Source organism: Gymnoscopelus microlampas (genome assembly GCF_963454915.1).
Source record: "Gymnoscopelus microlampas genome assembly, chromosome: 8".
NCBI lineage: Eukaryota > Metazoa > Chordata > Actinopteri > Myctophiformes > Myctophidae > Gymnoscopelus > Gymnoscopelus microlampas.
In genome coordinates, this window is record NC_139945.1 from 45,394,148 (window position 1) to 45,414,756 (window position 20,609).

The following is a 20,609-nucleotide window of genomic DNA, read 5'->3' on the forward strand; positions in this document are numbered from 1 at the left end:
GACCATTTCTTTTTATTTACTTGTTTATTTACTTATTTTTTGCATTCAGTCATGTTCTGTCTTTTTTGTTGATTTATTATGACCTTGGTGGGGGGTGGGAGGGTGGGGAAGTAAAATGCACAATGTATATTGTCTGTTGCACATCGAAAATACAAAAAAACTCTATCGCTGTATTTAATTAAGTGTATAATCCAGGAATTTCGAAGTGGCAGCCAATTCCCAAAAGGAGCAATCTGTCCCTGTTTGGGGGTAATTGTATGCAGTGTGTCTTACACTTTGAACTAGAACTCCACCCAAACACATACTTGTAAAAACACTTATTTACATTTAAAGGGGCTACACCATGAATTTAAAAAAAAAAAATAATATTTAAACGTTTTTCAAAAGGTTTGAGCCTAAATCAAGCCTCAGATATACTCATTCCAACTAACTTCTCTCTGGCTTATAAAGCACTTTCACCTGCAATACCACATTGTCCTGTTTGGCACGGGGCGCTATTGAGCCAGTTTGTATGCATGTTATCTCCTGGTTCTGTGTGGAAAAAGTAAAAGAAAAAAATAAGAAAAATATTTCTTTTAAAAAATATATTTTTTATTTATTTATTTTTTTAGGTTGGAACCGAAAAACGGGAGGAATTGTTTGCGCTAGTGACATCACTTGCGGGACCAAATCAGTTTGGCCTGTTTTTAGACCAATTTACAGAAAACCCCAGATTTGCTGTGAAAGCCTGAGTGTTCAAACTGGGTTATTTTTGAGGATAGAAGAGAGGTAGGGGAGACCAAAAACACACAAAAAAGAAGAAAAAGTTAAAATTCATGGTGTAGCCCCTTTAAAATGGGAACGAAGACAGTTACATTTAACATTGGGGAAACCTTTATCCACGGTCAGTGACATACAGTAGAACAAGTAGAAGTTCCAGAAAGGAAGGAATCTGAAAATCACGATTTATTGGCTGCTTTGGTATCATAAATCCAGTGACCCCATGTTGCTTGCAGCTTTGAGTTATGAAGTTATGTCAAGAATATCAGTGCAAGTGTAGTGCACTATACAGTATGTGAGGAACCCTCAACCTTAAAAAAAAGAAAAACAATACAAAAAACAGGATAATGATAATCATCTTTTTGAGGTTTGTTATGAGGTTATAACATGCTTGCAGAATGCTCAATGGTTCTAAGCATACAACATTTAGAGAAACATTGATGCATTACTCAGTACACTGGTTTAGTATTAATAACTGCATACAGAGTAACATTTTCTACAGAATACAGTAGGCATATAGTGTACGTGAATATACAGTACATTCAAAACGTGTGTATAATATATTCAAATTTGGTATGGCTTAAGGAGACAAAAATGCAAATGAACTGCAATAATAACAGTTAAATGATAATCTGAGCACATTAGTGCATTATTTTGTGCATGAATAATTTACTTTTGTTTGCAGCAGACATGAACACAGGTAACAAGGAAACAATAGTGCAACAAAAGACGATAGGCAGCAGTTTCAGGGCTCTCTGGAAATAGATGCTATCAATACAATCTTATAATGTAGGTGCACTTGTTGATTCCACTATTCCCTGAGCAAACAACCTAACAATCATCAAACGGGTCAAGAAAAATTACATAATTGGTCAGATCTCAAGTGGAAATGGCATATCTTGACAATTGCATTGGCAGAGGTAAGCACTGCTTGCATACAGAATGCAATCGTTTGTTATCTTTGTGTCTGCACTTCCAGCTCATTGACTAATATCAGGGGTTCCCAGTCCACACATCATTCAAAACCATGGAAGTCATGAGAATTGACCAAGATTTTTCAAAGAACACGTTATATTTTCCCACTACTTTTTCAAACATTACCATTCGCAAAATGTTTGTTCCCCTGAAATGTCATGGAAAATGACAATTTGATTTGAGTGGGGACCCTGTAATTAGATGCTATTAATGTTTTCTTTTCTTTCTTTTTTTTACCAAGGTATGGTGTTTACTGATGCTACGTATATTATTTAGATCAGTGCCAGGTTTGTTGTCTACTTCTTTCATTAGTTACTTTGTTGAACATACTTGTTATCTTAGCACACCAATTCCTCAACCTCTTACACTGTTGATGGTTGGCAATTGGTCCATGACCTTTCTACATTTTCATGTTATTTACCATAGGTGAACTGATGTAGAGTAAGGCAAATTCACTTTATTAACATTTCTGCTTTCCAGGATATACATGTAGATCAAGATGTTTCCAAGTCCCATTCCAATATTCTCATAATATAAGTCTTTCATTGAACCACTGACTAATGATTAGTCACTCCATGAGCAGGATCTTCCTCTGGAGAATGTTCCGCTTTCTGAATGCCGTCATTCTGATTCCTCCTCTTCCTCTTCCTCCTCCACAACCTCCACCAACAGCTCCCTGAACATTAGCTGCTCCTGCTTCGGTCCCTCACAGTCTAGAAACTCCTCATTCACAGACTCATCAGACAAAGAATGTATTTCATCACATTCTTGAGGGGGACATTTGCCCATGCTTAGTTTCTGGATCCCATTGCCTGAGACATCCTTGACGTCATTATGGGTCTGCTTTCCTACGTAGGATGGGATCACTGAGCCATTGGCCAGCCTGGTGGACGCCACGGAGCTAGTGCTGTTTGCTACACTCTGATCCAGAATGGAGGTGGTGACATCATACAGGTGGACCTTTTTTTTTGGTTGTGCAGGAGCAAATTTGGGGGAATATTTGAATGAATGGTCAGGATAAACCAAGCTGGAGGTAGCAACTTTACCTGCTAGGCCAGCGTGATTTTTGCTCTTCATCATTCCCAGTACTTCATAGCGGAAGCTGGAAATATCTTGCTTCAACTCCTTACAGTCATTAAAAGATAAACGTTACAACCACAATAAAGATGCAAGTACTTCAGGTACCAAGGGTGTACATCCTGTACATTAATAACTGTAGATTACCTTGAAATTCTCCTCTGTCAGGCCCTCCTCTGTTTTGGCATCTCTGATCATTGCAGCCACATATCTCTTTACTAGGTTCCTCAACACCTCCTGAAAAATATATAGAATCAGTCAAAACAGGTAGAGCATTGGATCAGATTGGATCAGTAACTACATTAGACTGCTAAGTGTTGACAATCCACATCCTATATTAAAATTGGCCAAAGACCAGCCGGCAGACCACGTTGTCACGCTCAGGTCAGCCTTAACCATGTAAGGAGTTCAAATTGCAGCTACGCCCAAATATGGAGTGTGTTGTCTAACTTCAATGTGTCATCACAGCATCAGGCACAAACAAATCAGCCCATACATGGGCATACTGATGACATCATCGATCGCCATATATGGGCATAAAAGGGACAAGGACTGACAGATAGAGAGAACGCCATATATGGGCATAGGATAGCGGCCCACTCTAGGTGTTAAGATAACTAGAACCAGGAGACCTGGTACTGCCAGACCCCTAGTGGTTGAAATCTGAATGGCCGGGCTTCGCATGACGTGTGTCCCTTCTATGTCCCTTCTATGACGAAAGGGGGACAGACCTTTTTGGCTGGGGCCGGGGGACAAAGTGACATACCATGTATGGAGAAAACAGATACAAAGCCTCATGTAAGCCCGACCCCTTGGGTCTGGCAAATATACTGCTATAATTGAAAAACAAACAAATCAATACCTGATACTGATGGTTTATTCGTACATTTTCAGCAGCACGTCTCTGCAAAAGATATTGGTGTTATTTCTGCACTTACTATAACAGTAGGGTACATATTCTCTATTATTTGCCCTCAGTAAATATAGCCTCTAAAACATTTGGCGGTCCTATTATGTTAAGTAATATAATTTATGCTACTCTTTCTCAGCTACCCTGTTTGATTTCATGGTCTCAGAACATTTCCACGGTGCAGAGGACAAAACTCGGATCTTACCCCTAGGGTTCCAAATGTTTCTCTCTTTTTTGTGCGTGTTCTCTTCATTATGTTGGTCTTCATCCATCTAAATAGATATAAAACAGACTTTGGACTAGGGATGATATTGAATGGAGAAGGAACAGTCCCACTCTCTTCAAAGTAACTCATCCATAATTTTGTTCTTGCAAATTTCCACTCTATATCAGCATGGTCCTAAAGGTAGAAAAACATTGAACAAGAACATTTTTGCAATAGGAACAATAATAACATTTTGTAGCAGTGTTATTATTAATGTTATTAATATTATTATGTGGATGTCAATTTGTTTTCCACAATGTGCTGACCGTTTGGTGCATTGTCCTAGTAAACTGTTAACTATAGTGAAAAAAAGACAGTAGCACTCAGAAAGGATCCATTTACTTGTTTTAATTGTCCACTTTATACCATTCCAATCCCACAGAACATTTTCGTCCATCCGGCGGAACACACACACATTGATGAAGGCCGGATGGCCGAAAACATTCTGTGGTTTGGAATGGCATAAAATGTACAATTAAAACAAGTAAACGGATCCTTTCTGAGTGTGACCTCTGTGGATGATGGATGTGCCACTTACAGCAATGTGCTGGTATGAGTTGTTCATCATTGCAATCAGCATGTTGAGAAGAACTACAAGGGAGATTATATTATAGGTCCCAAACATGGTAGCGCCCACAAACTCAGTGAACTCATGGGGTGCTTTCACATTGGTCACATACAGGCCGATCAGGCCAAAGACAGACCAGAATAAAGATTGCAGTGTCTCAAACAACCTAAACAAGCAAACAGAATGCAATAAAATTATTTGCAGCTCAGGCACTGATGCATATTTATGGGCAATACAGATGTGTCTTAAAAAAGAAAAAGAAAAAAAAAGAAAACTTGCGTTGAGAAGGCATTGTTTTGGTTTTGACAACGGATGCCAACGCAATCCTCTTCCTCAGCTGTATCATAGTAAAAGTACAGCTGGTTGAGGCCATTGGCAAAGGCTAGAAGCACCAGACAGTAGATGAAGAGAAACTTGAGGATGTCCAGAAGCATACGACCCAGTGAGATCTGCAACGGTCCCAGATGTGAGTTGGCAGTGAAGAGGCAGATGAGGCGCAAGGAGCTGAAAATGTTGGCTATGGCAAACAGCGCCTCAGCCACCAACGTTGGGTGCCACATGTCCCAACACTCTCTGGGTTTAACACCACTATACTGTTGGAAAGAAGGAGAAGGTTCACTCAACATTCACTCTACCTACGGTATGTGATGCAGCAACATAGTAATTGTATTGGTCCTGAGGACTGTGGCAAAATGTGAACAATGTAATGAGGAACATGAAGATAGAATAGAATAACGAAAGATAGAAATATGCATGGAGATCATACTTTGAAAAATGCAACAATCTTCATAGAAATGGTTGCAAGGTACAAAGAGTTCATAATAAAGTCCATTAAGTTCCACCAGTCATGTATGTAGTCTTTGAAACCACCATCCCACATCTGCTTGATTTCTGTCCAAATGAAGCCTGTGATAAAAATGAGATAAAAGGGTTAGTACGCACATTATGATCAAGTAGTGTTCAGGATGGCCTTGCACTCAACTGTATGAGTACCACTGATTATCCTGGACAAGCAATAACATGTGTGTGTATGCGCGCGTGCGCGTTACCAACGACCCAGGGGAGGATCATCCACTCCACAGTGGTGGGCGCTGGGCCCTGCCGGTTGGGGTTGTTATGGACAATGTGATGTGAGGCCAGCAGGAGCAGTAAGAGGAACGTTAGATAGGACGCTGTGTGACAGATGAACTTAATGAAGGGCTTCCGGATGAACAGGCCAAAGCGGCTCTTTGGAGAAATCAGGTAAAAAATGGAGAAGAGTGGGAAGAGGAGGCCAATGAACACACACGTGATGAACTTCCCTGCCCAGTGGCGCCTCCTCCAGCCTGGAAACTCATCATACCAGCGAGACGCCAGGAGCTGCTGACAGTTGGGCTGTGCAACAAACTGAAAGAAAGCAAGATGGGAAGAAACACTCAGAGAAAGAGAGGGAGAATGAATGGCCAACATAGACAGACAGAAAGAGGTGGGTAGTGATGGTGTTTGGTGGTAGTTTATTATATAGGTTATATTGTTGTATAACCTATATTGTTGTATAACCTATATATTCAATTGCAACTGTATTATTGTGAATGCCAAATGTCTAAAACAACTTGAGCACCAATCTTCCATACTCCAGATATGGGAGGCATAAGAGCCACAGATTGTCCTGTATACTGTACCTTTACAAAATATAAAAGTAAAATATCCTTGGCACACAATACAAATGCTACTGAGTGGAGACATATTTAAAAAAGAACTGCTTGCTCTGAGGACTGTCTGTTTCCCTCCTCCATGTTCTTTACCCTCTGAGATTTGATATAAACATCTGCTGGACATCTGCAGTTGGTGATGGGACTTTAATGTCTGCCTAACTTTGTTAAGGCCAAATGGATCCCCATTGTAGTAGGGTAGAGAGCACTGAATTCTATGTGATACGGTCATTCATCAAACAGACAATCAGATATCTTGGATGGCTGCAACTTGTACTGTTTATTCCACAGGTTTTCAAGGTTTTCAAATAGTTACTTTCAATACAAATTCAGTATAGCACAATGTTTCGGTCCAACTGACCGAAACTGTACTCAATAAAACTTATTGTAAGTGAAGCCAGTGTGCAGGACTCTTTTCAATTAGATTTTTCCTATTCACCTGACCTTGAAAGTAGGTGTGGACTCTATTAAATTCCAATTCATACAATTATAGTGCCATTTTAACCACTTTCAACCTGGCGCACCCATTTTCAACATGTGATTATTGTCAAAAAATGTTAAAAAGTAATCTAAAATGTTCTAATTTTATCTTTTTTTAAATCCATTTTGAAATAAGGCGGCCACAGCAAGAGGCTAGGGCTATTTGGGGGGAAAGTGTGCATGGAAAAGTTTGGGAACCCCTGCTCACACAGTAGCTGTATGTTTTACAGGATTTGTTGAATTATCTGTAGTCATGCTGTAGTCATGCATGTAAAATTGTTGCATTATCAACATGAAGCCAACACTGTTTTGGATGAAGATGTAAGAATATAAAATAAAAACATGAAATAAAATAAAAAACACTAAGATTTATAGCATCGTAATTCACAGTGAAAGGACAATAAAATGCACTCAGTAAGTTATTAAGGGGTTTATGATGGAACAGCCTATAGGCCCAATTCTTTTCACAGTCTGGAACACTTTTAGAGACCATGCAAAGTCCTCCACACTACATCAGTGGATTTTACCTGGGGGGAAAAATCAAGTAAGATAGATACAGTATCTGATAAATTAAAATGATTATTATGTTTTAATATATTACATATTTTAAATATTGTTCATATATTCATCATGAGCAAGCAGGCTTTGAACCTCACATGGAGCTCGCTTCACTGTACATCGGCGTGGCACGCCAAAAATAATAATAATATAAGCTCACATGCAATTGTAGATTGGGTATTTCTGACGTGTAACACCGTAGTATGACGGAGTATACAGTACATTAGGCATTAGGGTTATGATCATAACCATCCATGGTATTAGAAGGTTTATTCTATTCGTCCTGACCACCAGTACACTATATTGCAGTGTTACTCATAATCATTGTTCTCCTTGGCTCCCTCTGTGTCAAATGAAACGGGCAATGTTCAGAATAAAAAATGTGAGAAAAGAGGAAACAGACAAAACTAACTGTGTAGTTTGCTTTGACTGAGCTTTCAGTTACTTTACATCCACTAATGCTTAATTTATACATTGTAATACAATAGAGTCAAATGAGGAAAATAGCAGATTTACACGCTCACAACGTGTCGCAGTATAGATCAGGTTTTTAAAGCGAGTGAATGCTTGCTTGGCTACTTCTTCTCTGAAGTGGAACTCTAGTCTGCACACTCAAACCAGACGTTCCACTCTGGTAAAGTGGAACATCATGGTAGAGTGAGGCTAGTGTGTAGTGACTTGATAAAGTCAAAACAAATAACAAATCTGTACAAAAAAACGTTTAAATGAGTTAAGGGTGAGAGATGTGAAACTTAGGTGGTGTAAATTCTTCAAACCTTACAGGATACGGTCAGCGAACCCCTGAAACACACAGCTATGACTGGTGTAGTGTGTACTGAAGGATAATAAACAACTATATCCACTTCACAGTGTGAATGCAGTTTTTCTGATACTCCAAAGGGGGCAATGTTATTCCACCTAAAAACCTCAACTTGTCGTACACCCAACCAAACACTGACATGGGAAATGTATAGAAAATTCAGTTTTCTCCACAAAAACTATAGTTTAAAGCATTTTGACTGCTACCTTTGACGTTGCGCAATTATCTTCTACTATGGTTAGGTATAAATGTATACATACCATATTCTTACAGACAAATAATCAATGATTGTGCCAATAATACATTCCATAAGAATCTTCTGAGTGGATGTTGTGTGTAGGCTATATGTTTTTAAGCGAAAATCAATAACAAAAGCTTATAGTTGCACTGTGTAGAGTGCAAAACTCCTCCAGCGGGCATATAATAAAGGACTGCCGTTACATAATTGTGTACATAATATGTGGAGACTGTCTTTGGACAGTGTCATGCTTGTCCTACTGTTCAATGGTATAGGCTTATACATCATGTCACAATATGTGTGTGACCCTACCAGCTCCAATTTCTGTAGATCCCATACAGTAATTTAGTTTTGGTGCATGAGTTGGCAAAACTCTGCACTCTGCACTGTGTGAAGGAATTAAATGACATGTCTTTGCCAAAAATGCACTACAAAACAAACAATAGGACATCCATGATACACAGCAAATAAATACCTGAAAGATCTCCAAAAGTGATAAAGCGTAAGCAACATAAATAAAAGCTAATGATACTACATGAATAGAATTCAGATGTACAAAATCAACAAAATGTAAACCTACAAACAATGTAAACCTACTAAACATCCAAGCATGTGAAAAATGATGAGAAACTGTTAGCTAGATCTATTTTATATAAAGGGATACAAAGCTGGCATCAAATCCATGAGAAAAACATTCCAGTAAAGATGTTAAAAGCTTCCCCGTAACGCCCTTATTAAAACATTACAAGTTTAAATTTCAGGCAAATGCTGCATCAGTTTACCATGGCATCATTATCCCTAATTATCCTATTACCATGGGCCTGAGAGGGCTACTATAATGCATTGGGAAGAGACGTCTTGGCAATTACTTGTTGTTCTAAACTCCCACAGGACGTCTCCACCCATCTCAGTCCATGGCCACTTCCAGCTCATTTCCACAATGCTTTTCTACAAACCATCACTGTACTGTATGTGTTCAATATAGTGTGTGTGTGTGTGTGTGTGTGTGTGTGTGTGTGTGTGTGTGTGTGTGTGTGTGTGTGTGTGTGTGTGTGTGTGTGTGTGTGTGTGTGTCATGATGAGTGTACAGTGAAATGTAAATAAATAAATAGATGGGAATGGGATATGATATGATACTGAGTACTGACTCTGCTTTGTCTTCATCGCCGCAGCACTGCAGTGTGCACTCTGCAGTGCACCACAACAAAGTAAAATCCTCAGTGTTAATTTAACAATGAGTGTAAAAATGGACCCAAAAGTAGCTGATTTCGGGCGCTCGGGTGAAGCAGTGGTAAAGTGCCTGCCCACCACCCCGGAGACTAGTGGTTCGAATCCACCGTGGTGCATCCGGCTTTGTCGACCGTGTTCGGTGGAGTGAAGCCGGGTGGGGAGGATGATATTTGTCACAGAACGTACTCCTACAGGCTGGGGCGGAACCTCTCAGCAAGGAGTTTTTGGGCGGGAGGAGTAGGACGGAGGGCGGCGCTACGTCCTCCCGGTGGGGGCACCTCGCTGGTAGGTGAGCCAGTAGGATACAACAGCAGTGACAACACAAATAAATATGTGTGGGGAGAAATCAATTGGCATAATGTCTAAAAGTGGGGAGAAAAAAAGAAAAAGTACCTGATGTCATAGATGAGCCACAAGCTTACCTCTTTCTGACGATATTTGATGGCCAGCTTCAGACGGGCCAGATCGTTCACGTTCTCATCCAGCAGAGGGTTGCTGTCATCACGGTAGTTGAGGATTATCCCCAGCTCTCTGGAGCTGCGGGTCTGGTCTAACAGATCTTTTGCAAACTGTTTGCACAGCCGGGACAGCTCCTGGTATTCGGACTTGAACTCGTTCTCCACAACGCTGAGCTCGTGCAGCTCCCAACTGAGTTGAAAAGCGGTGAGGAAAGGATCCTCACTGGAGAGGGCGATGAGAGATGGGCTGGAGAGGGCCTTGTAGATGTTGATGCGAGAGCGCGAGTGCCGCAGTCCGTCCACGTCTGAACTGACCCCGCATTCTCCGCAGTTGCAGCGCACGGCATGTGGCTGAGGTATGGAGACACCTCTCTGCACAAGCAGCTTGATGATCTCGTAGTTGTTGGTGTGGGCTGCAAGGATGATTGGAGTGATGTCTGGGGTGAAGTCTGAAAACTGCTTGTCCAGGAGAATCGGTGGTACCTAAAAACAAGAGAGGACCACACAATTACACTGTCCTGAAAAACAATTAACATAATGCAATGCTGTTATTTTCCCAAAAGTCTGACAATACACAGCGCCTTTGCCAAGCATGTAACTAGAATTAGTGCAATTCACCCTGATGAAAGCTATAGGCTGAAATATGTCTCTTCTAAATATAGCTATTTTTCTACAATACTGCAAGTAGGGGTGTCACAATTCACCAAATTCACAATTTTGAATTGATTGTGATTTTAAACTTTTCAAAATATACTTTTGGAAAAAAAGGAGACGATTCTAATCCTGGTGTTTTTGTTGCAAAATCAAGCTGTTGTGGTAAAGTAGGAGTTCTGCCATCTAGTGGCTCTGTTTTTAACTGCACTATTCACATCAAACAGCAGATACCGTTCAATTTGAATTTTTAAATTTAGGATAAAAAAAAAAGTTTGACCATACAACCCCCCCAACCCCCTCCCCGATTGATTTGAAGTGTTGCTGAAATTCTTCTGAATAAAATTTCCCTGCCTTTTTTTCATGCACCTTACTCATGGGTAAAGTCACACCAGAACCCCTACTTCAGTAAGTACAATACAAAAAGGTGAAGAATTAATACATCTAACTTTGTGAATAGAGTCTCAGGGTCCGGTCACATCTAACTTTGATTCTGTCTATGTGGCCGTCTTTTTGCAATGGTTTTCAATGGGAACGGAACGTTTTGTTGCCGCACAATGGCAGCTCTGTTCCCATTGAAAACCATTGCAAAAAGACGGCCACATTAGCAGAATCAAAGTTAGGTGTGACCTCACCCTCAGACAGCAAGTCTAACACTAAATAAAGATAATGGCTTGTGGTTCTGCAAGTGGCAGAATATTCTATAAGGTGGGAGCAATTCCTTTTTCCTTTCCCACAGAAGAACACTATATGCACAGTGAAATCCTCTGTGTAATTTAGTTTAAATCTCAGAGAGTCAGAATGGGGTCCGTTTTAGATTTATTTAACGTTTTAGTTAAATTCACACTGCTGGATTCACGCTGTAATGGACTTCATACATAGTAAAATCCTCAGTGTCAAATAAAACTCTACAAAGATGTCAACAGCACTACAAGGGCTTGTTAAGCTGTCCTTTAACAGGTGGAGAAAGCCTTCTTGTTCCCAAGTCTTTTGCAAAAAGGCTTAGAATTGAACATCAAAAACAGAAAGGCAACCTGTTTCAGATGAAAATAATCTCAGAGTTGGGTAACCGAAATAAATATAGCCCTGTGCTGTACATAGATAATCACATCTTCCCTGGATCTTTATCAGATTTAACCACTTACACCCCAGCATCCGTATTGTGGGAAAAGCTTTCGCTGAAAAGTGCCAACATAGCTGTGATAAGCTCTGACATCTCTTGGTTTGCGCTTGCAATTCTTGGACAGACAGATTCAGATGACTTTATTTACTATATCCCAGGAAGGGCAATTAATCTGCAGCCACCCAGTCCACACACATCACAAAAGACACGAGCAAGGAAGACGTATTTCAGAGATACCAGTTGCAAATGTCACAGCTAAAAATCTATTGATGACTACATTGAATCATTGAATTAGTGGCCTTCTCAAACCCACAGACCTCCGCCCTGATCCTGGTACAGGACAGGTAGCTGGTGTCGTCCTTTTTCCTAACATTTTTATTTATTTAGCAGATGCAACCACAGTGTAGTTATTACTATATATAGCCTTCATCCAAAGCGCTTTACAATGTGCATTACATTCACCCATTCACACGACGGCGGAGGAAACCATGCAAGGCCTGCAAAACCTGCTCATCGGAAGCAATTAGGGGTTCGGTGTCTTGCTCATGGACACTTGGAGGACACTAATCTCTCAGTCAGCATCACTGCCATAAATATGTAATGTTGTTGTTAGTAGGTTAGTAGGCCCGCCCACCTATTTATTTCAATGAAGCTGCTCACCCATCGCATGAAACACCCTAGCCAGACGTACACTCTCGAAAACAGAAAAGTCACTATAGAGCCAAAGAGTCCCGAGGGACTCAGCTCAACAACATAGGGTTCAAGTGGTTAAATAAAGGTTCTGTGAGTGTGTGTGTGTGTGTGTGTGTGTGTGTGTGTGTGTGTGTGTGTGTGTGTGTGTGTGTAATATTTGTTAAATATGGTAGCTCTTATTCCCATAGTAATCATTGCTATAGCGTTCACTGAACACTATAGAACACTAATCTGAAGTAACAGAGGTCTCCTCATTTCTTCAAAGTGGTTCTCAAACTTTTTCATGTTAAGGTTAAATTGATATTTATTTAGCTGCAGAGCCCAATCTGAAAATAAATAATAAAGTACAGTTGAGTAAATGTAGCCTACTTAGTTACTTTCCACCACTGCTTTTTATAAATAAACGTTGTTTAAACCAAAATATATAACAAATTATAATACAAAAAAATATATATTAATAATACTACAATATATCACCAGTTAAGGAATAAGCACAGCATAGCCCTGTTCCGAGCGTTAGAGGGAACTCACTAACGCTCTGAACCCGGGCTAAGCACAGCATAGATCTGAGATAATGACTGTGTACTGGCCCTGAAACAAACTTCAACCTGGTTTTTGCATTGTCTCCATTTACAACCCGTACATCTACATAAAAGGTTCAGATTTCAAATATAAAGTGCTTAACCCATGGCCACGGATGTTATAATTCACTTCGGGCCCTCAGAAATATCCGTATCTTCCGTATTGTTCAATAAGAAAACATTTCAATCCGATCGGCGGCCATCTTCTCATAGAGTTATAATGTATCCGAGTGCAATACCCCTCCCAACCCATAGGGTCGCGTAGTTGAAAGCCTATGGAGAAAATGGCCACCAATCGGGTTAAAATGCTTTTTATTGAACAATACGGAAGATACGAGTACTTCTGGGGGCCCGAGTAGAATTTTAACATCCGTGGTCGTGAGTTAAGCACTTTATTTGAAATCTGAACGTTTGTGTAGATGTATGGGTTGTAAATGGAGAAAGTGAAAAAAACAAGTTGAAGTTCAGCCACCCATGACGCTCGTGACATACGAGCGTCGTGTGATCCATGGGTAATGACTGCACCTGCTTGTCTCTGCTGGGCTTCTTGTGGTTGAGCAGCAGTTCCACTGCACCCACAACTTCTTTGCGGATGGCGTGAAGCAGCGCGTCCCCCACGTACACATTGAAGCCGAGCAACAGCTCAATGATCTCCAGGTTCTCGTTTTCAATGGCGATGAGCAGAGCCGTGCGGCCCAGGGGGTCGATGCAGTTGATGTTGATCCTGAAGTAGATCTCGGCCTCCTCCAGAGCCTGTTTAACGCTGCCATAGTCGCCCTTCTCCACGGCGCTCAGGTAGGCCTTTTCCATGGAGGATAGCTCCGACTCGGCCCGTACGATCCTCAGGGGAATCCGGTCCCTGTAGGCGGCGCTGTTCGCCTTCCGGTAATACAGCTGTGACATTGCGGCTGCTGGACCATTAAGATTAAAAAGAGGGAAACAAAAACTTAGTAAGAAAGAGAAATAAAGACGTCTTGGTGGCAGGGGTCATCAATATGTCCATACAAGGACAAATGTGTCCGTGGCAAATGTTAGATTTAGTTTTTACATAGCCCTGAAACATGACTGTCATACAAGCGTCATGTGAACCATGGCTAGTTTTTACATAACATTATAACGTTCCTATTTTGATCATAAGACCCACATACTGAATGTCAGTCTCCAGGTCTTTCTTCAGAATTTGTATGACACTAATTTACCACGACACTATGGCACATTAGGAGTCCACTAGGACGGCGGTGCGCAATTTCTTATTTACAAGGACCCGAGTCCTAACCTGAGTTACAAACCTGTAATGGTCCTTTTGGACCACGTTCAATGAACCTCAACCCAGAAGGTCTCTCAATTACTTTAAGGACCACACTGCCACAGAACTATATATGCCTACATTTAGGTCTAGATCTGTTTTCGTAATATTTGTATTGTATGTCCATGGTAAAAATATTCATTTGACAAAAATGTACACCACAAGCTGCCTGGCATGGCGATGATCCCTGGTTGGTGGGGTTTCAGAGAGACAGTGGTTTAAAGTTGTTTGTTTTCACACACCTTTTGTCAGGACTATTTGAAAAATAATAAAGTAAGGCAATCAACATCAGAGAGCAGGATATAGGCGACATTTAAGAAAATATAATTAGGCTAATAGGCCTAAGGTCGAGGCCTATAGACCTAATCTACATATTTTATGGTTGTATCCTGTAGGCCTAGTCTGTTTTATTGGTGTAATTCCTGCATTCAATCGACTATAATATTGTAAACACCCACCTTATTTCTGTCGGATTTTAAATAGCTTTATTTTCCGTTCGAATCGTTCGGAGAAATAAAAAGAAGAAAAAAGAGTAGACAATCCAATTAAGAATAGTAGGCTACCATCCAGATCCAGACCTGTTGCACTTGCACTGGAACGGTGCGTATTCCCCCTCAGAGATCTCACAATCTGTGCCAGCCCAGTGACACTGCTGCCAGTCCAGTCGATGCTCAAGCATTGCGCCTTGTGAGGAAGAAGTGGATTGTGTGTGGATTGCGCGCACACACCCACACATGCACAAACGCGCGCATATCACTTACAACCGGACCCAGAGTCCACAAAACCTTTTAACAGAGTAGCCTATGTAATTTCCTGTGTTTTGGGGAATTTTGTGAGTTTGATTTTTGTGAGGCTTGCTTTACTATCATTGGAAAATGATGAGTACAATTGAATCCATTAAAACGCTAAAAGTAGGCCTACAGAAATTGATTTGATGACTGAAGCAATGTAATACCCATCTTTAATAATAACCATTCATTACTTAAAAGTTAATATCTCTGTATGATGGCATGCACTGACCAAGCTGGGGTCTGGGGGTCCTCCCCCAGAAACCTTTTAAACATAGTAGATTTCCTGTGTTCTGGTGAATTTGGGGATTTTGATACCAAATCCAGGAAAAATCCAGGAGACTGTCAGGAGACATGGTCGAAATCCAGGAGACTCCTGCAGGATCCAGTAGTGCAGCCCTGCCCGCTGCATGTCTGCAGTCCGCAGATTGTCTTGGTGTGTGTAGCCCAGGGTAATTCTCCAAGGAATCTGAAAATAAAATGGAACAGACATTAAAGGGTCTACACCATGAATTTTAACTTTTTCTTCATTTTTGTGTGTTTTTGGTCTCCCCCACCTCTCTTCTGTTCCAACAAATACCCGACTTCGAGCATGCAGGCTTTCATAGGCTATCTGTGGTTTTTATGTAAATTGGTCTGAAAACAGTCCGTCAGATTTGTTCCCCCACCCTACGTCACGTCTGGGAACAATTCCTCCCGTTTTTCAGTTCTAACAAAAAAAAAAATCCCCAAAAAATATATATATATTTTTTTCATTTTTAATTTTTTTTTAATTTTTTCTTATTTTTTTTTTTTACTTTTTCCACACAGAACCAGGACATAACATGCATACAAACTGGCTCAATAGCGCCCCGTGCCAAACAGGACAATGTGGTATTGCAGGTGAAAGTGCTTTATAAGCCAGAGAGAAGTTAGTTGGAATGAGTATATCTGAGGCTTGATTTAGGCTCAAACCTTTTGAAAAACATTTGAGGGACATAAACAATATGATATCAAATATTATTATTATTTTTTAAATTCATGGTGTAGCTCCTTTAATTTGTTATACATTTAATTCCAACTCCAAGAGAGCCCCCCCCCCCTCCACTCCCAGACCATGTCAGCCAGCCAGTGCAGCGCACAGCTGAGCAACTGAGAAGTGCGCTCCTCGAAGCACAAATCTGCGCCAGGCAGGGTTGCCTAGTGCCTACCCTGAGGGCAACCGGCCCTTTCCCACCAGATCATAGTAAAGTAACTTGGTGACGCCCCCTTCTGTGACGCACGCTGCTCTCTCACATGAGCGGACTGAGTTAAATAACTCACAAAACCCTTAGAATATCATATGCCCTCGTGGCGTGCAATCTTAAATAATAGACCGTTCGCTACCCAGTCAGGTTTGTGTCATTTATGAGATGCAGGACACCATGAAGCTGGCAGGAAGTAGACACATAATTATGGTGAAACTTTGTGTGTTTGAGGTACCCCCTATGGGCAGAGGTGAAAGAGCTAATTACAGGCAAACGATGTGGATATGATGAAAACCTTGTTTGACAGTTATTGTCACATGACAGAATGTGTGCCTAATTTGTGGGGGGAAACAATTAATAATCATGTGTCTGACTCTGCAACAAACTGGCTGTTCGTTTCTTTTAGATGTGTGATAAAAATTTGAGGCAGATCGGATCAATTCATGATTTGTGGATTTTTTGGCAAAATAGGCCCCACCTGCATACTTTGGAAGTAAATTGTAATGATTCAGAATGGAACATGAAAAATCTGATTGATACATTTTGATCACATGGCCAGAGCTAATGTATAACAGTTTGCGTGAAATCTGTAGGTAGCAAAAACGTGTGTTTTGAAGAGAATGCCAAATCTTGTCAGTCTGAAATGGGTGGAGCCTATATGGGAAATTGCATCATGATCCAATGAATGTAGTAGGCTACAGACAATAGGCCCGATTCACAAAGCTGGTCGTAAATAGTGCCTAAATAAAGTGACTAAAGGGGTGCGTATTTTCGATAAGCACAATCTCACATGCGATTCACCAAACGCTGTGTAGCCTACTGCCTTCATTTGTGTGTATCGCGATTCGCGACTGTAGCTCATTTTTGCCGTGTAGATCATCCACGTCCCATTTAACACCATAAAAGGCAACCGGGAACTCTAACATGAGACCATAAACATCATCACGCTTCAAAATGGACAGATCTACAAGCTAACAATATATGATATGGGTGTAAACAGAAAAAAGAGAGGAAGGAGCGCTGTGTGGCACATCAGAAATGTGGTCCTCTATGGGGACCTACCATGGGTCACAGACAAAGTCAGAGTGAGAAGGATGAGGATGGCAGGGCACTGCTGAGCTGGTGTTGGCTAGACCACTCTCGCATTGCATTACACTTGAAAAACTCCTACAGGGAGTGTGTGTGGAAAGTTCAAGCCGATCAGTCCAGCAGAGCCTTCGGCCATCCCGCCTGGCAGAGATAATGATTAGGGGAGCATTGTAGTATAACATGATGATAAACATCTTCAAGTGCAGGCTATACACTCACACTGCCAACATTTGAACATAACAGTTGAAAGCTTGGGGCTGAAGATGATGGGAGACGATGATAACGTTGCATCTGGCAACAGCACAGACAGTACACAGAGTGTATTGCAGAGATAACATCTTGACTCTAAGAATACTGTGAATGCTAGTATCATGTGATTTTGAATGGAAACCTAACCAGGAAGTCATACAATATAGTATGTTTGTGTGTAGATGACTAGGAGGATTACAACTATTGTACACATTTTATTCAGAATTTAAAATATATATATTTACAGCATGAATAATAATAATTTTAGATTTTGGTATTCTGCATTGAGGAATACAACACCATTAAAAGCTCACAATTGATTGATTGTGACTGTACGCAGAATGATGTAGTCATAACACTGCAGAATTGTATTCACATATATTTTCTATAGCTCTCTTAGTACTATTGAATTACAAGTAAGCTGCAAATACATAAAGTAGTTATCCTCCTATAATTTGACAAACCTCTGTGGTGGTGGTGGTGAGACCAAAACTGTTCTGCCGGTTTTCCTCAGTGGCTGGAGCAATTGATCTGAATTTGCACACAGCCATTGACTATTACCATGTGCACGGAACAGCGAAGCCCGTTTTTCGATTTCACCAAATCTCAGCTGTTTATTAGCGTTTTTGTGTAAAAGAATGTCGCCATGGTTACGGGGCTGCCCAGCTATGGGACGAACTGCCTCCCGGGTTGCCAGATCATGTCCCCCCACGGATGCGTCGACCGGGTATAGACTAGTGTAATAATAATAATAATAATAATAATAATAATAATAACTAGAAAAAGTGCTCCTCGGAGCACAACTCTCCGCTGTTGGGAATGTTGGGAATGTTCTATTTGTATAAGTGTCTTATCCGTCCTGTCTGTATAAGTGTCCTATCCCTCCTGTCTGTATAAGTGTCCTATCCGTCCTGTCTATGTAAGTGTCCTATCCGTCCTGTCTGTGTAAGTGTCCTATCCGTCCTGTCTGTGTAAGTGTCCTATCCAATTGTTTCAGTATCCGCCATTTCTCAACCATTTCGTGATTGTTCCTGTCTTACCTCACTCTTACCAGACTTGTGTTGGGAATGTTGGGAATGTTCTAATTCTTATGTTCTAACTGTCCTATCCATCCTGTCTGTATAAGTGTCCGATCCGTCCTGTCTGTATAAGTGTCCTATCCGTCTGTATAAGTGTCCTATCCGTCTTGTCTGTGTAAGTGTCCTATCCCTCCTGTCTGTATAAGTGTCCTATCCGTCCTGTCTGTGTAAGTGTCCTATCCGTCCTGTCTGTATACTGTAAGTGTCCTATCCGTCCTGTCTGTATACTGTAAGTGTCCTATCCGTCCTGTCTGTATACTGTAAGTGTCCTATCCGTCCTGTCTGTGTAAGTGTCATATCCCTCCTGTCTATGTAAGTGTCCTATCCGTCCTGTCTGTGTAAGTGTTCTATCCGTCCTGTCTGTATAAGTGTCCTATCCGTCCTGTCTGTATAAGTGCCATATCCGTCCTGTCTGTATAAGTGTCCTATCCGTCCTGTCTGTGTACTGTAAGTGTCCTATCCGTCTGTGTAAGTGTCATATCCCTCCTGTCTATATAAGTGTCCTATCTGTCCTATCTGCCAATTATGTATCAGCCATGCAGCCATTTCGTGATGGTTCCTGTCTTACCTCACTTTGACAGTGCCAGAGACACTGTCAAAGTGACGCCATGTATTTATACAGTATTTCACCGTATTGTCACGTGTCACGTGAGGCTTGACCAATCGGTGTGTCATATTTAGAAAGTGAAAACAATACTCTCCTGCGGAGAGTAATAATAATAATATATTTGATTTGTAACACACTTTAACTTTTTGCATATCACAAAGTGCTACAGGGTTTTAAAAACAGGTGGCATAAAAATAACAAAGGCAATGTAGCCTTATATGGGCTGATTAATAGGTTTTGGAGGTGTGGTGGTTACAGCAAATGTGAAGATTTGTGTGGCTCTGGGCCGAATGTGACATGTTTTCATGGAGACCAATATTCCTGGCTGCATATTCCTGATGCACCCCTGACTACTCCCTAAATGAAAATGTGTAATCATTTTGACGTTATTAATAAATAAATAATACAATTCTGCACAATTGCAGCCTTCTCTGTGCTGTGGGTAAATCTTTCCACAGGGTCTAGCTAAAGATGACTTATTTGTTTTGGGGTATGTTACAGTAAATAGGCTGCACACAGCAGAAGTTGCCGTTTTTTGCTTTTAAAGTTAATGGAATTTGTGTCTTATTACTGTAGTTATATGCGTCTTAAACATTTTACTGGCATTAAACTAATACAGTGTAATTACAGTATACCTTGCTAACCTGACCCTGTTGTACTAGGAACAGCTGAGGGAGTCAGACTTTCTCTGTATGTGGGGATTGTGGCATGGAAAACTAGTATAAATGTTTGCTAGATGCTAGATAATTCTCTCTCCGCCTCATCATGTTGAGTGTTTTTATCCTCTGCATTCAATCTATCCCAGTTATAAGAAGAAGTGGGCAGCTGTTCTCTGGCGCCCAGGGACCAGCTCCAGCTCCAAGGCCAATCAATGCCTTTGGCCAAGGGCACTGGCAGGAGTATGTTACCAGCATTCATACATACATACATACATACATACATACATACATACATACATACATACATACATACATACATACATACATACATACATACATACATACATTATCTTTTGGTTTGGGAAGAAACTGTTGCACCTACGTGAACACAGGGAGACCAAACCTCCACACAGAAAGGTCCCAGTTGGCCCCAAGAGGGATTCAAACTCATGACATTTTTACTGTGAGGCAACAGTGCAATGATCCACAATAATAATACTCTCAGTAACTCCGAAAGTTGTGGGGGTCC

General features: G+C 40.9%; 1 protein-coding gene across 3 annotated transcripts; it reads right to left on the reverse strand.

The window, feature by feature from the left end:
- Window positions 1-1,605: 1,605 nt before the first annotated feature.
- trpc4b (transient receptor potential cation channel, subfamily C, member 4b) lies at window positions 1,606-15,033 on the reverse strand. Of its 3 annotated transcripts, none has more exons than XM_084065392.1 (11): window positions 14,842-15,033; window positions 13,603-13,985; window positions 9,994-10,512; window positions 5,604-5,940; window positions 5,321-5,460; window positions 4,834-5,147; window positions 4,525-4,720; window positions 3,927-4,121; window positions 3,674-3,715; window positions 2,959-3,048; window positions 1,606-2,859 (listed from the first exon to the last, which is right to left on the reverse strand). In XM_084065392.1, exons 2-11 carry the CDS (start codon window positions 13,978-13,980, stop codon window positions 2,356-2,358), a joined length of 2,715 nt encoding a protein of 904 aa, XP_083921518.1. In that variant the 5' UTR covers window positions 13,981-13,985; window positions 14,842-15,033; the 3' UTR covers window positions 1,606-2,355. The 3 variants fall into 3 exon arrangements, 2 of the variants coding, with proteins under 2 accessions (XP_083921518.1, XP_083921517.1); XM_084065391.1 differs by having other exon boundaries at window positions 13,603-13,988; XR_014601364.1 differs by having other exon boundaries at window positions 2,818-2,859; window positions 3,927-3,993; window positions 13,603-13,988.
- Between the last annotated feature and the right edge of the window lie 5,576 nt (window positions 15,034-20,609).